General features: G+C 40.8%; 1 protein-coding gene across 1 annotated transcript in view; it reads left to right on the top strand.

The window, feature by feature from the left end:
- Positions 1-4,422: 4,422 nt before the first annotated feature.
- Positions 4,423-16,609, top strand: part of LOC104267270 (UPF0554 protein C2orf43 homolog) — a gene marked incomplete at its 5' end in the record, with an annotated part of 35,701 nt that continues 23,514 nt past the window's right edge. The window contains one exon of the mRNA XM_009866393.1: positions 4,423-4,663. Coding sequence (XP_009864695.1) covers positions 4,423-4,663 — 241 coding nt within the window. The remainder of the gene's footprint in view (positions 4,664-16,609) is intronic.

Here is a 16,609-nt window from a genome sequence, read left to right as displayed (position 1 = left end):
TTTATTGTATTATATTATATTATATTACACTATATTGTGTATAATTCATGACTGAGCGAAGTGAATAGACGTGCCCAGAAAGTCCTGCTCTGGTGAGAAGAGGGCCCAAGCCAACGCTGTCTGTTCTGTCCTGTGCCTTTTTTGTGAAATCTGCTCAGCACAGACATGATAATAACTACAGGGACTACTTCCCTGACCCTCGTTGTTTTGCCTGCAGGTTTCTGCATAATGAATAAAAGAAATTGTGATTAATGTGGCATCCCATGTCAGGGGTAGCCTGTAGATTGCCATCAAGTCCATCATTAAGTTATCTTTGAAAAATTTACTGGGTTTCACCTAGCAATAATAATAGCTTTTCCTCTGCCAACACGGCAGAGGAATAACCAGCTAATACATGGGATGGATTAATATATAGCAGAAGAAGTGTTACTTTTCACAAAGAAACAGCTTTTGCTTTTTGTAGGGTTTTGAAGGAATTTTAAGTGAAACTCGCTCACTTGTTTTCTTTCCATCCCTGTGACTTGAAGTCGTGCACGCAGCAATGTCGTGGCTGCAGAGCAGCCATGTGTGGCTGCGGGCGAGCTGCAGAACCCTACTTGGGGGCTTCTTCAGCTGAGCATTGGTTGGTTCTGTGGGTCGGTTACAAAACACGAGAGATTGCTTCTTTACTTCTGCCCACTGGTTCGATCTCTGGACTTCCTTGCGGCCTCTGAGTTGCATAACAGGTTTATTTCTATAGAAACTCCAGAAGTCCCCACACCTTCCTATTCATGGTGCACGTTGAAGGAATAAAGGGCAGAACATATTGGGCTTATAGGGTGGTTTGTTCTCTGGACACATGCCCCATTCATTTTTTCAGTGATGCGTGTAGCGCTGGACTAGGAACTAGATGCTGCCATAGCACCTACAAGGAATTAAGCAAAGAGCTTACAGATAATGTTAGCTTTTTGTTCTGACACACTGCTTCATATTAGAGTCCTTTGAGCCATTCAGGTCTTGAGCCTCATGTAATTTAAAAAGTTAATTAATGTTGAAAATAGACGTGTCTGCCTGGTGACTAACCCGAAGAACGTCTATGCCTTACACATTGAACTTTAGTGTATGCATCATGCCGAGTGTTGAAATCTTGTAATTTAATAACCTGTTAAATAAATAACTGTTAAATAATTGAATGACAGATTCACAAATAGCATTTATTGTCACAACAATCAACAGTGACAATTCCTGTTTGATGTAAGGATACAGTATAACAACAAGAATACTGTTTTTAGTGAGTTGGCCAAAGCACGGCGAGGGTAGGTGATAAAACCCACAGTCCTCAGCAGCTCCTGAACACAGGCATGTTTGCCTGCAGTAGACTCACTGGCCAACTTTCAGTGGTGCCCAGATCCACTCGAATCTCTGTGACTACTGTCTCTAGTTGCCCAGCTCCCTGCCTTCCCATGTGCTTAACCGATAAAAATCACTGGCTTTTGAATTGAGGGTAATTTAAACCAGGTGGATCTGTATTTCTCTCTCTAGTTATGTGTATTTTTTTTTGTATTTTTACTGATTGTTATCACAAGAAACGTCTATCGATAAGTATGAAAAGGGTTTCTGTAAGTAAAGGGGTCACTAACCTTTATGCATTATTAATGGCATATACTGTGGCATTCATAGGTGTGGCGATAGCTGGTGTTTACAGTAGGGAATGTCCTCCAGAATGACCAGTCTTAAAATAATTCTGAAAGTTGTAACGTGAATATGATTCTGTGCCATCTGCTTGATTTCAGCTAGTGTAAATTGCATATAGATAAGATCCTGGCATTTGAAAAGTGAAAAAAAAGCATTAACTGATGTTGAGCATTTGCATTAATTTCCTTCATCTTAGCTGCAGATTTCTACTTCACTTACTTCGAGAGGTGGCATCCCTGCCCATGACAGGGAGGTTGGACTAGATGATCTCTAAGGTCCCTTCCAGCCTGGGCCATTCTGAGATTCTATGATTCTACTTCAAGACACAAGTACGATATACTTTGTTATGAACATGTGTGTCATTATAATAAAATATGTTACACCTATTGTATCTGCAGTTGTATTGCAAAGAAGTAAAACTACATCTTTAAGCAATTCTGCAGTAAAACTCACATTTCAAAGTCCAGGCTCAGTAGTCTAGCAGTAAACTAAGAAATAGTAAGTATTTGAAAAATATGACTTTTATATATTTCTGTTGTTGTCTGCTAGAGATTAAAAAAGTAAAGAAACTCCACCTTAAGCACCAGCTTTTAAACTTATGTGCCATTGAAAAATGCAGCAATTCCCAGAGCATTGTAGCAGCCTTCTTGATTTGTCCTTTTTCCTCGGAGGTTTAGCAACTTCCCCAGTGGTTAGTACAGCACTCCAAGCAACTAATCCTGTGTCTATAAACTGTAATGTCAAAGGATTAATGTGTGCCTGGAAACGCAGGTCAAATCTGCTTTAGATCACAACAGTTTGAGTTCAGCTCCTAGCTGAAATATCACGAAACTACCACATAATTTAGTGCAAGTCTTGCATTCCTGTACTTCAGCTGCTGGTTGCCTTTAATAAAAAGAGGCCCAGGACTGATTTCCCTGAGAATGTATTTTTCTTTGTCTAAAACCGAAGTCGTGTCAGCTGGAAAGTGGCAGGGTTTCTTAAAATAATTCTGTATTCGATATGAATAGCACTTTCAAAGCGTGCATTTAAAATACTGTGGGAAGTACAGTATGGCAAGTTACTGATATTTCCTGAATTTCTTCTGTTTGCCATCTGCAATGCCCAGGGCTTGTAGCTGTTTGCTGCGCGCCCTGCCTTCCCCCGGAGAGCTGCTGAGGCCAGCGGTGCTGCGCGCAGATGCGGGGGCTTACGTTAGGCGAGTCTCAGCTGAGACTAAAGGCAATTATTTTAAAGTGTTTTTTACAAAAATATTAATCTTGTTTGCACAATACACAGGATGGAATGTGCAGTAAGCAGACATATATAATTACACCTGTTTTATTTATTGCTGAGTCACTAGCAAAGCACAGCAAGTCATACCTAATTATCTGCAAATGAAATACCCAGAATCTCTTCTGCTTTGCTTTACTTTCTTGATAACTTTTGTTTCTAGTGTGTGTCTTTGAGGGTTTTTCCTACATGAATTCTTGCAATATGTTTTTACTCTCAGAAACACGTGGCATGTATCCTTAGAATCTTTGTTTGACTGATAATAAATGAAATATAACTGAGAGTAGGTACATTAATTCAGTTTTGGTTAGTGTAGGTGGGTTTTTAATTCATTTCATTTATTTTAAGGCTACATAGTATTCTGTTACCATAACATAAAATAATTACCAGCTTTAGAATATGTCTATTTGATTGTAAAAAGCAATATTATACACCACTATGCACATCTTAGTGAAGGAGGTGTGCACTTAGACTCTAAGTGCACTAAGTTTAGCTATTTAAAACTGCAAATTGAAAGCCCCATGTGTTGTCAATCTGTAAAGTTACCCTCCTAGTGGCTGACTTTTAAAAATCTTTTTGGTTGGTTTACTTGAGAGAAAATGGCTTACCAGATGAAATGGAAGGCACTGTACTTTTCCCCAGGCAGGGACAGGGGCCTCCACCTGCTGCCCCATGCCGGGGTCACCTCCTCCTGGAGCCAGCACATGGGCTTCCATTCCCAGGAACGTCTTTCAAAACGGATAGAAATGAGCATCTCATAACCATGTTCTTGTTTGCTTCATCTTTAAAAAATTTAACCTGGTCACACCGCAAAACCTGAATATTGTGTCCAGTTCTGGGCCCCTCAATTCAAGAAGGACAAGGAACTGCTTGAGACAGTCCAGTGCAGAGCCACAGAGATGATGAAGGGAGTGGAACATCTCCCTTATGAGGAGAGGCTGAAGGAGCTGGGTCTCTTTAGCTTGGAGGAGACTGAGGGGTGACCTCATTAATGTTGGTAAACAGAGAAAGGGTGAGTGTCAGGAGTACGGAGCCAGGCTCTTTTCAGTGATGTCCAATGACAGGACAAGGGACAGTGGGTGCAAGCTGGAACATAGGAGGTTCCACAAAAGCATAAGGAAAGACTCTGACTGTGAGGGTGCCAGAGCCCTGGCACAGGCTGCCCAGGGAGGTTGTGGAGTCTCCTTCTCTGGAGACATTCAAAACCCGCCTGGACACGTTCCTGTGTGACCTACTGTAGGTGATCCTGCTCCGCCAGGGGGGCTGGACTAGATGGTCTTTTGAGGTCCCTTCCAAGCCCTGGCATTCTGTGATTCTGTGATTATTCTGTGATTCTGTGATTCTGTGTCCAAGGTGCAGCACTCCTCGAAGTCCAACTTCATTTCAAGCAGAGACTCATTTAAAAACTCCGTCTTCTGGGCTGGGATGTGGGGCTGTAGGACTTTGCTGACAGTCATTTTCCTATGGCCTTGGCAGGTTCTTCGCTCGGTACTGCTGTTTCCGACAATCGAGCGTATGGCTCAGTCCCCTCAAGGAAAGCTCATGACCCCTCTGCTGTGCAAACTTCGTTACGTTCTGTACATGCCCGTCTACCTGCTGTCCTTCCTGCCCGAGGGAGTCAAAGCCTCCCTGGTGCGCTTTGCTCTGCGAGGATTGAAGACCTGTGATGAATCTTCCGTAACAACCTCCGTAAATCTCTTCAGCGTGGACTGCATTGGTGAGCACCTTTTTCTTATTGTTTTTCTTACACCCACTTTTATATGGTTCTCGTGTAGTAAATGTTGAAGTAGTTTTCTGGGCAAAAGCTTAATACTAGAGAATGAGTAAGTTTTGAAGAAGGACAGGTGTAATCTTTTATCAAAATAAGACTATGTGTATGGGAAAATCTCAAATGAGTCAAAAAATCTTAAGGGAAAAATAATAAATAAAATATTTTCCCAAAGACTATGTATTTCTTAAGAAAACGACCTATACTACCAACAGTATCTCTGGCTTTTTTAAAGCTCTGATTTAATCAGCTGTATAGCTTTTGTCATCTGAACTGCTAAATTCAGAAAAAGACTTCAGCCTACAAAGACACATAGAAGTTGCTTTATGCACAGAACCCTTTCAGCACTTTTGGGGCATAAAGAGAAAAATGGAAGATTAACATTGTCCCAGTGCGTATTGTGTGCGTATTTTACACATTCTAGTAAAAGAAACAACTTTAAGAAAGGGAATAATTTCAGATAAATTATGTTAAGTTTAGAATGAAAACCAGAACGTGAACTGTGCTATACTCCAGGTATTTTGGTAAGTTAGCAGTTGAAAACAATTTGGAATAGAATTGATGTGCTAACACAGTAATAATAGCAAGAGGGAAGTTTTGATTGCAGTAATGGTAGTAAAAACACATTCCTACATTTTCGGTTGTGCTCTGTCTTCTGTCAGGTAAATTTTACCTACTAATCATCCAAACAGATGTGCCAGAGCAGCTCTGTGATTGCGGTGGGGTCCTGTACCTTTCAAGGATATCTGTGGACACGCTGATCCGTGCTGACTGTAGGGCAGCATGGAGGCTGAAAGCAGGATGAGCAGTGAGGGCTCTTACTGCCAAACCTAGACAGGATTGTACAAACCAAGCACCATTACAGTTGCTCTGCTGCTGTACCCCGTGCCGGCAAAAATCACGTTTGTGATTGATAATGTAAATTTCTGATAGGAATCCTATGGTTTGTTGCTTGAGTTCCTATTAATTTTGTGAAGGCACTTCTGTGATGACTGGGGAGAAAGCAAGCATGCGGTCGTACACACCTCAGGTTTTCAGGCTCCTTGCTTTAATAATTTGGTCTCAGAGAAAGGTATGTGAGGGTCTGTAGGGTCATATCTCCACAAGCCAGGAATCCTTCTCTGGTCCCCACAGATAAACTTTTACCTCTCAAAAGCAGTTATCCATATCCAGGGTTGTATTGGAAATGGTCCTTGGCCTGCATTAACCTCCAGCCATTGTTTGTGAGGCTGTTTGGCCCAGACCACAGCGGTGGCAGGAATAATTTAGCAGAACGGATTTTGTGTGCTGCTGTTGGAGCCCAGCTGTCCAAGCTCTTTGGCCGTGCGTGAATGAGCCTACTTGGTGTCTGTGTGTCGATCTGTTGTAATGTTCTGCGTGCACCAGCGTCTGATCTGTGTCCAAGCTGTAAGGTAAACTGAGGCAAGAAACCAAGCTGCAGGTTCTCGTGCTCATAGGATGTGATCTCTGGCTGTGTTCAAGTTATCGATGGAATTCATTATACCAGAATGAAAACCCTTGTGAGCCAATGTCTTGTAAAACTTGCATAAATAGGTCTTATTGGTGCAACTAGTTCCTTTGGGCTTGCAATACCACCTCTCTCAAGCAGAATTCCCCTTTGGTTTCATCTCTGGAAACTGATGATGTTTTACAGCCCAATGACTCAGGACCACGTGTGTGGATAAATAATCTTAGGGGTTTCCGGATGTTGGCAGTTAACCTTCTCTTATTTATGACAATAGAAAATGTAGTGATTCAGCAATAATTTGCTAAACAACTCAGCCTGTTTTATGGGACTGTTCATCTGTGAGTTAGGGAAGCCTCTGAATTTGTGGTAAATGTTTTTCTGATTGATTCCTCATCCCGCATTAAAGTGCCAGATATGGTTCAAAAATGTTCAGCAAATGAAGTTGTTTCTCCTCTCCGAGAAGGTTGCATGTCAACTCATTAAAAATACACGTATTGCCTTTGGCATGTACATCTGTTGCATTACTGTAATTGTAATAAAAGTGGTGATTAAGGGCAGAAAAGATGGTAAAAGTTTCCTTAAAACTAATACGTCCGTTAAAACAAACCAACGTGCCAGGGATTTGTTACCACATCCAAAGCTTAGTCACAACAATGTTTTCTCTCTTCTGAAAGGAAATGAGATTTGAAAACTTAATTACAGCGGAACTCTTAAGACCAAGTGCTGCTCCCGTTGACATTGAGAGTGAAAAGCTCCATTCAGTGGCGGCAGAATCAGGCCCTCACTTGGAAGAGCCAGCGAAGGAAGAATTATATTACCTATCTGTCCCACTGTTTCAAATTACATTTACTCCTGCTTCTTCTTCAAACTAATCTTTCCATTGTCCTAAGTTTATAGTTGATGATTTGTGGAAGCCCCAGTCACACAGCAGAAGGCGTTGTGATGACACTGTGCAGAAAGGTACAAAATGCAATGTCTTGTCCCGAAGGGGAGACAGCTCAGAAAGAGGAGAGACAGCAGGGACCCTGAAGAAAATGACTGTAAGGAAGGATGGGAAGACACGGAGTATAAATAATAAAGGACCTATTGGAAATAAGCAGAGGGGTCTGAAGGCAGTTTGCCTACCTGGATTAATCCTCTACAGAAGTTCCTTAGGGCAAAAAAAGCATTATGATGAACAAACTAGCATTTGGGTGGTTGTATTGCTGAACCTAGGAGATGAATAGACAGAAGAATTGGACATTAGTGACCTTGAGGTATCCGAAACATTGTCCCTCTGTTTATTCAGGCTTGCAAAACAAGGCTACCCCTATCTAGTGCGGCGGTGGTTGTTCTACAAATCATGTGCCGCCCTGCAGTGCTGGAATACTTTGGCACTCCAGCGCACTGAAATTTGTAAACATTTCTTCGGTGACAGATGCCAGTAGCAGCCTTACAGTGACAGTAAATCGTTCTATCTACACGGGGCCAGGATTTATTGTCCAGCCATTTGACTGGCAAACTTCCTCCATTTGTTTCTGTAGAATTTCCACAAAAGCACAGACATTACATAATGGGTAAACACTGCAAGGCTTTTTCGAGAGGCGGGCTCACGGGTCAGAGGTTAACGTCTGGATGACAGGGAAGATACAGATAAGCACAATAGCGAGAAAAACCTCCAACCAGCCCAAGCGCGGCCGTCCTTTGTGATCTTGAACCTGCGACTTCCCCAGAGGAATCTCCCTGTTTGCTTAACCTGTGCGGGGAGCAGGGCAGCGCAGGGAGGTCTGTGTCGTGCGGGTCACGCAGGGTGGGAAGAAGGGGACTCAGAAACGCAAACCGAGGGGTTTGGATGGGGTTCAGGCTGTCACATGAATACAGGCCGGAGGCAGTAGATTTCCGGTTTATTTTAAGCTTCCAAGAGATGTTGTAAGAAGGCAAGCTTCAGATTAAGCTTCAGAATAAGCTTCAGAGTTTGGATTCAAATTTTATCCCACACCAGGTGTGGAGACATTCAAATGTCATGTGGAGTATTTACGTTTCCCTCATTTTACAGAGAGAAAAGGGCGAAGGCCATCTCAGGCACCCCGCTTTTATGCCCAGGGGACTGGATGGGAAGCAGGAGTCACGACTGAGGCACTGAGGTTTGTCTCCCAGCAGGAGCTGCCTCACCTCTTGGCAGTATAGGATGGCAGAATTACAGCCCTGAAGTGCCATTGAGTAAAAAGCTTTCTCTCAGAATAAAATTTGCAGAACTGTCAAACAGCATCGGGGAGATAAATTTGTATCAAAAGCCAGTGAAACCTAGGCTTCCGGTTACATCGACTTAAGTTATTCTAAAATTTTATCTTCAGGGATCCAGCTGGAAAATTGCATTTGAATTATCCTAACCTTAGGATCTGTCATGGCTTGAGATCTATTTCTATTCCAATTCTCTCTTAATAAGAGAGATTTCATATATGACATTATGAGTGGTCTTCATCTTAGCACTACGAACATCACGCTATCCATATCATTTCAATCATTTCAAATAATTTCAAGATTCTTTTTCTACTTTCATAATTCAGTACCTCTAAAATTCGGGCATGATGTACAGCTAAACAAAATTTCGTAGAGAACAGAAATGATTGGCCGGTAAGCAAATTATATCTACATGAACTAAATAATGTTAAATCTGAACAGCTTAGTGTAGTATATCACAGGTGGGCAAACAGGAGGAAGCTCAGCAGGTTTCCTCTCTTCTTCCCATGTGCATTCTTTGCTACTCAGTGGGTAAAAAGGATACAGCAGATAATCTCCCTCCTCTTAACTGCATCTAACTAATTAGAATTCAAGAGGAGTCGTCTTTCCTTCAATCAGGTGAATCTACAGCTGTCTCTTAGAAGGTGTTTTGCGTCTGCATCTGAATTTGCTACTGGCAGACACTGCCACAGGCCAGGAGGCTGCTTTCGGTAGCCCAGCAGCCTGACCCAGCGTGCTAAATCCTCTGCTTCTGCAGAGTTTCTGGGCAGGCTCCTGTGTGCTGTCACAGTTGAGCCCCATCCACTTCTGACATTTTAAGTGATGATCGTAATATGTATTTCTGCAAAGTGTTTAAGAGCGTGTTTCCTTACCTGTGGAAACGCAGTAATATTTTATCACCTGCTTCTCAGGAAAAGGGGCCAAAGAATAACAGTCTTTAATATTTTCATGTTTCCTCTGCTACTGTTTATTTTCCTGTGTGATGCCTGACTAAAATGTTTGTTTAATGTAGTGGGACAACTCATCTTACCAAGGCAGCACTTAAACTGACGGAAAAACCTCACATCTGCTTTATTCTTTCTGTGAGTGAACTAAACTTTTCCTTATTTCAGAGTAGGATGCTCATATTAAATTACTGGAGGAAGGCAATGACTTTTATGTATTTATAGTCCTATTTGTTTTTTGAAGTCAATCTGCTTCATAATTTACCTCGTTTCCAAAAGAAAGAAAGATGTTTAACAAGAACTTTTATTGCTTGCGAAAGCTTTCACTTTCCTGTGAAAGCCTTGTGAAAATAATAGCAATAATGTGGAAATTTCTCATTGGTTTTATTTCTGTTAATTATTCCTCCTCTTCTTCTTGGGGGAAAAAAACAATATAAAAAATTCCCATCATAAATATTACTCATAAAGCTTGAATGTTTTGGTAGTGGAACTGCTGATCATTTCCATGAAATGTGAGGCACAGTTGGGATTTGGTTGGGGAAGGGGGAGATTGTTTATTCACCCCTGATGGGTTTTCGTCCCCGGGGATACAATTTACTCCCACAAATTTGCAGCGAGTCTAATGATGTGTTGCAAATGGCATGAAAAAGGAAGGGGTAACATCAACAAAGCAGAAAGGATGTTGAAAATAGGTCTATGCCAGTTAAGTGCTGGCAGGTACAGTTACTTTATGTTAGCCAGGGCCAGATAGTCGTCTGCAAACGGGCACTTTGTTTTTCCTGGGCCCAATAGAAAGCCCCCAGAATTCAGAGGAAGGATTCCCTTCTGCAGTAGTCTCATGGAATAATGGTGGTTTTTTGAAAATAACATTTAGAAAGCTGCTAATTAATGCAATACCTGTCATTCCTTGTGCCTACAGAGGACACTTATCTGGATGTAATTCCTACAGTCAGTTAAAGCTATATTGCAATCGGCTATGCTGCTGCTTCTTGTGGAAATGTCCACCAGCACTCACTACGTCTTTAATGTGACAGTACTGACAAGGAGAAAATCTCTGCTTGCTGATGGGGGTTGGACTAGATGACCTTTAAAGGTCCCTTCCAGCCCAACACAATCTATGATTCTATAATTCTACAGATTCTTCATGGATCTTTGGAAGAAATGTTGGCTTATCTTGAGCAAACCCAGATTGTTTGCTGGTTAGTGCAATGGTCAGATGTGTGTCAAATGAGCTTTAAAAACAGTGGTTTATGTTTAATGAAGGGTGGTGTAAAGTTCGCCTTTCATACCAATCAAAGCTGCTCCACCGGAGAGGAAGTTCACCTCGTTCAAAGGGGGAGTGGCCCCGTTGCTGAATTTCATCAGGGTTCCTCAAGAAAGAGTCAGCATCGGGTTCCAGTCCAGAAAAACTCTTAAACTGACCCCCATAGAGCTACTCACATGCATAAGCCCTTGCCTAGTAGAGCATATTGATCTCCGTAGAGCTCAGCCGGGAACCACAGCATGGAAATGCTAAATTGCTGCAGAGAGTGTCCATCCCGGCCACTCCCAGTGGGACTGAGCAGCACCTACACCAGACCCTTCCATGCCCCTCGGGCAGAGTAAGAGGGCAGACACTTCCCACAAACAAAAATCTGGACCCTAGCAGGTATCCCATCGTCAACGGCCATCTGCCAGGGTTTGTGAGAGCTTAACCTGGAGATGGTTTTTTCTAGCTAAGGGATAGTTCTGTCATTTGTGGATGATGGGAGTTGTTCCAAAGTAACTTAAGGCAGGATTAGGTCCATAGACATTTCAGTTTCCATCACACACCCCACTTCACCTGCAGATGCTTCATCATAAAAAGTAAATGAGTATTTTTCTCACTCCTCAACAAATCATCTATTGTTAGGAAAGCCCCTGGGTATAATTGGTGAATAACTTTATTTTTGCTTTCAGCCTCTACTGTGCTTTCGCAAGCACAGCCGACTGATTTTCCTGTGTAGTTCTGATCTTCCTGCAACTATAATACCAAGCAGATTGGAGAAGTCCATCATAACAGTTGCAGCTATTCTGCCTATTTATGTCTGTCTTTGTTATGTATTAACTGGTATGTTTTCATTCTAAATTCAGTGTAAACTTAAGCAGAACCCAAAGTCAATGTTTATATTCTATAAACCTCTAAACATCAACATTTTATCTAATGTGTCTGTCCATGTGTGGAAGCACATGTTCCTGCCTTAGTCATCCTTGATACTAAGCAGTTCCTTCTGTTTGATGTTTTAAACAATAAGTTATATGATATTTCCAAGATTGCTGTTGGCAATAATTACTGGTAGAAAATATGTTTTCCCCATAGGAAATTACACTGCTGTTTGGTATTATTAGTTCTTACCACTGTTTTCTGACTCTTTCTGAGGAATGACAGAGATTGCTTCCTCAAGAGAAAAGGAAAAGCTGGAAAGGAAACTAATGTTACACTCCTCTGAAGAACCCTACAATAGGACGGGCAACTTACCAGAAAAAAAATGTGGCCAGATAGTAGTACATTCCCTGAAGAAAACATATTTTCAAAAGTTCAATCTAATTTTTGCAGGACATTTTGATTTAGCATGGGAATCCAACCAAGAATTGATTCATCACTTTGCAATTTAAGCAATTTTGCTTTAGAGTTTAGAGGGCTTTTGAGAGTGTCATATTGCAGCATGTCAAAGGACAGATGAGCTCAGTTGCACATGAAAATAGTAGTCTTTAGCAATAATCATCCCACTGAAATCAAATTATTTTCTTCCTCTACCCTCTGCTTGTAGTCCCTCAGAAGGATGAGCAAAACTCTGCATGCATATCTGCAACTCAGTGTTGAACAGTCATGGAGTTAGAAATAGACTCTAAAATCTGTGAAGCAGAAATAATATTTTTTCCTGATAGTTTGAATAGCCTCTAACACACTGAAGTCAGCTCTCGAGCCTTAGCACTCCCACACACTAAAGCTAATTCTTAGTTGCAAAAAAAACCCAATCTGCCAGCCACTTAGGACTCTTCTCTTTTGCTACAATTGCCATCAAATTATCAATTTACTTGCATATAGTCCAGTCTACCATTACAGAAGAACAGGAATTAAAACTTGTCTGTGTTTTCCACATTTTTAAGTATTTCTCAAGCATTTCGTACTACCAGATTGTTGTGAAGTTATCCTGCTGCCAGGCAGATTTACTTAAGGGAGGCATCACTGAAGCCTTCTGGGGAAGGAAAGTAAGGGTTTGTGGAGGTTCTATGGGAGTCCCTTGTGTGACAGAGGAAAGCATCATTTCAGGGTTTTCTATGTGCAGTGCTGCCAGTACCTGACGAAGTATGTCCCCAGTCTCTGCCATGGTCCTTAGCCAACACAAACAACAGTCTAAAGTAATAGCAGTAATAGTAGTTAAATGGCCAATGATGAAATAGCAGGTGTGTTCTGTAAAAAATGTGACAATAAATGATAATTTTACAAGGCAGAGCATCATAACTGTCCTGGGAAATCGCAACGTCAATGTGGGAATGAAAAATGGGTGGAAGCAAACTACAGAGATTGAAAGACTGATGACACTGTGAGGACTTTGCTTGTTTTTCACAGGGCATAAAACGTGGTCATTAAAACCACTGTATTTCCTCAAAAGAATATTTGCAAGTGTGCACAGGTCTACGGAAGTGGGAGCACAGTCAGTCAGACCGATGTCATGGGGGCTTTGGCTTCCTTAACTGTGAAAAGGTGCTTAATGTTGAAAGATTTAGTAAAGAAGACTGGAGGATGAGTTTGAGGGAAAAGATGAAAAAGTATTCTATATTATTGTTAGACAATGAAATTCATAAGAGATCAAAGGAATACTGGCAGGAACAGGACAGATGAGGTAGGTGATGTGCAGGTAATGTAGTAGAAATTCCTAAAGTATGGAAAATAAAGAAGCATTGCAAACTTTTATAAATTGCCAAAACTATTAGTTAATTGGCTTAACAGACAGGTGAGATAACTGACAGAACTACAGTATCGACGTGAAAGCACATAACTTGCTTGGCAGAAAGAAAGAAGAAAGATGGATGGACTTATTCTGATATCCAGGTGTTAAAGACAGGGAGACCTGTGGAATATTATGTCCATCAAACCATGACAGACAGATTCAAGAGAGTTTTTCTGAGAACTTTCCAAGCCATCCAAAATACAGTATGTAGTGTGCTTGATGTCTGTAGAGGAAGGAATCTGGCAGCATATGAACGGTTCAGTTAGCTCTCATAATGCATTGCCTTTGAGATATATATACATAAATATATATATATGTGTGTGTATATATATAAAGCAGAGAAAGCAATTAACAGAGAATATATGACAGTTTGATACAGAGAATTTGAAGGTGACAGGCAGATTGGCTGAATATGTTCACAGAAGGGTAACATTTGTGCTGGGACAGAAATATTTGACATGTCTATGACACAGAGCTCTATTCATTCACTAATCCCTTTATAAATCCTGTCATAGTTAGCGGAGAGATATAGGTGACACTTGTCTCATCTACTTAGGTGACTACTTTAGGATCAGATTAATTGTGTTCTCTCCACTGACTGTGAAGAAAGAAAAATCAAGCTTTAGATATCCACATTTCATCAGTTAAATCTCGTTACAGATAAAAAGAAATTGTAAATTGAGTTGTGTAGACTAAACAAGGGACAACTGAAGGACGTGGTAAGAGTTTTCAAGGAGAATAATTTAATCCACATGTCCATGCTAGACCAGGTAATGTGTAATGGAGCAGATTGCAACAAAGGTGTTTCAGATTAGATTGTAATTAATGATAAGAATGGAATTCTAGATTGGATTTCCTAGGAAGATAAGGAAACTTTCATCATCAGTGCTTCCTAAGGACAAGATGGATAAGTATCTGCTGAAAATGACACAATATAATTGATTTTCCTTAAGACAGAAAAAACAATGGAGATCCCTTCCAACCCTACAGTTTCATACACACTAATTAAAGATCCAAGAGTAGTATCGTTTCAGAACTCTAATGAGGAACAGTTTACCATAGTAGGAACTAGGCAAAACAGAGGAACAGATGCGATACAGAATATATGCCAAAACATAAGCAAAAAATGTCAACTGTTGGTTAAAAGCAGATCTGAAAGTTCAGAAAATTTCTGATTGAATGAATGAATCTGTGTTCTGCAGATCGAATGCAGGATACAGAAATGTTGTAGTAGAACCTGCAAGAGATTGCCTCTAGAAACCAACTAAATGAGTATAGAACTTGTGGTAGCACTGGAACATGATCAGCCACACCATTTAATTATTAATGAATTTTCTGGTACGGTTTTAGCTTTAACTAGCATTCTCCTAGTATTCAGGCACGGTTCAGGAGTTAGCACTGCCGTGCACTCTTACCAATAAGCAGTTTGGGTAGAGGAAAAATTTAATTCTGTGAAAACAAGTCATTCTATTTCAGTTGCCCTCAGGGCCACAAAATAGTTTCTGGCTCCATTTAGTACCATGGTGCAGATACAGCCCATATTTATACCTGCAAAACCAGCAAGTTCGATTGTTGGAAAGCAGCTGTGAGAAAACAGACTGGAAATTTGACTTCACAATTGTCAAAGCAGAAGCTGAGAAATTGATGAGCCAATTCAAGAGATGATACATTTAATGTCCCAAGGGGGGAGCAAGATCAACTAGGAAAGGCATTTTAAATTATCGATTATTGAAAAGAGGAAAGACTATCAAAAGCAAGCCAATGGGTAAATCTGTTCTTTACAGAGTGCTGTTTACGGTACAACAGAGCAAATTGTTCTGTAACGGATGAGTACTTGATGATGATATAATTAAAGGCAGACAGTAAATCATTATTTGCCAAACCGTCAACCAAGCCATCAAGCCATGAAGCCATGACTTACAGGTTTACTCCTAAACCCAGAGTAAACTAAAAAAGAGCTTTGCTCAAACTTTTATGTAGGAAATGTGGACTAAGTAAGCAAGTTGTAGCCACTCTTCAATTTTTTACCTTAATCTAGCAGAATTAATGTTCAGTACTTGTGACCTCGATAATACAGTACTAACCTAGCAAGGTATTTTTGTAGAGATTTTGACAAATATTGCTGAAAAATTAGTTCAAAATTGGATGAATGTAAGCAACATTATACTGAAATGTACTATTGAATTACATTGAAACTAATCTCTGGAAATGGGATCCAAAGTTCATTCTGTCCAGTCTCTCATTTCCAACAATAGTCAGAATAAAATGCTTCCAAGAAGGGGACAGAACCTCTGCAACAGAAGTCTGCCAGCTAGTAAAGGCTTCTTAGAGGTAGAAGCTTAAAGACATGAGCCTTTTGTAGTGGGCTTTGTAGGCTTCAGATTTTTGATTTTGATCGTAATGAGCTGTCTGTTCTTAAATGTCTCAAACACAAGGGAGAACAGAGGCCAGCTGGAAAGTGTTATTTGACTGAAAAATACATGAATTAACTCAGTGACATCCAACTTGGAAAAACTAAACTAATAGAATACATGGGATTTTTTTTTTAACAGAAAAGCATCTAAAGAATGGGTTCTCTGTAGGTCGGGCACAGAATCAAGAGAGTCAGAAGTAGCAGAGGATGAGCGAGACCAGGAGGGATGATAAAGACTTGCTGTGCTGCAGCATCTCAGAATACCCACAACCTGCACCACAGTCACGAAGAAATCACTGGTATCCAGTTCTAGCTAAAGAAAGTTTATTCATTTCGTATTCCTTACTGTATGGTGGGCTTAGTAAGAAGGCATAGAAAGTCTCTCCACTCTCTGTATTCATCTTCTCAGGGCATTAGTTGGTCAAAATATGGTTAGAGTAGTGGCACCAGATCTGTGTTTGGGAAGCGTGGTGAAAGTAGGGCTGCGGTCTCCTTTTCCTCTGAATTTGTCCACTCTGGAAAATCATACAGTGTGTTCTTCCAAGGTTAGTGGTGTTGAAAGTCTGCTGCCTGGGCCTTGAAGTGAAAATGTAGCTTCATGTTTCTGCCTGTACCCATTTCAGAACATAACTCGTACTAACTTACTTACAAAACAGAGCAATATTTTGGTGTGTGGGACTTAATAAATTGTCACAGCAACAACCTTGTTGACAGAGTCAACATAACCTGAAGCCAGCAGCAGAAGGGAAATAAAGTGAGTTCAGGTAACCCTTTGTAGTTTTATGATTATTATAGTTTCATGAACAAACTATTAAAGAATGTGTGTGTGCATCCATTAAAGTGTCTAGATTGGGGCTATCTTCACAACCACTCATT

The sequence above is a fragment of the Apaloderma vittatum genome, unplaced genomic scaffold (genome assembly GCF_000703405.1).
Source record: "Apaloderma vittatum isolate BGI_N311 unplaced genomic scaffold, ASM70340v1 scaffold27653, whole genome shotgun sequence".
In the NCBI taxonomy this organism is placed as follows: domain Eukaryota; kingdom Metazoa; phylum Chordata; class Aves; order Trogoniformes; family Trogonidae; genus Apaloderma; species Apaloderma vittatum.
The sequence above is the reverse complement of the archived record's forward strand: the minus strand, read 5'-3'. Positions and strand labels throughout refer to the sequence as shown.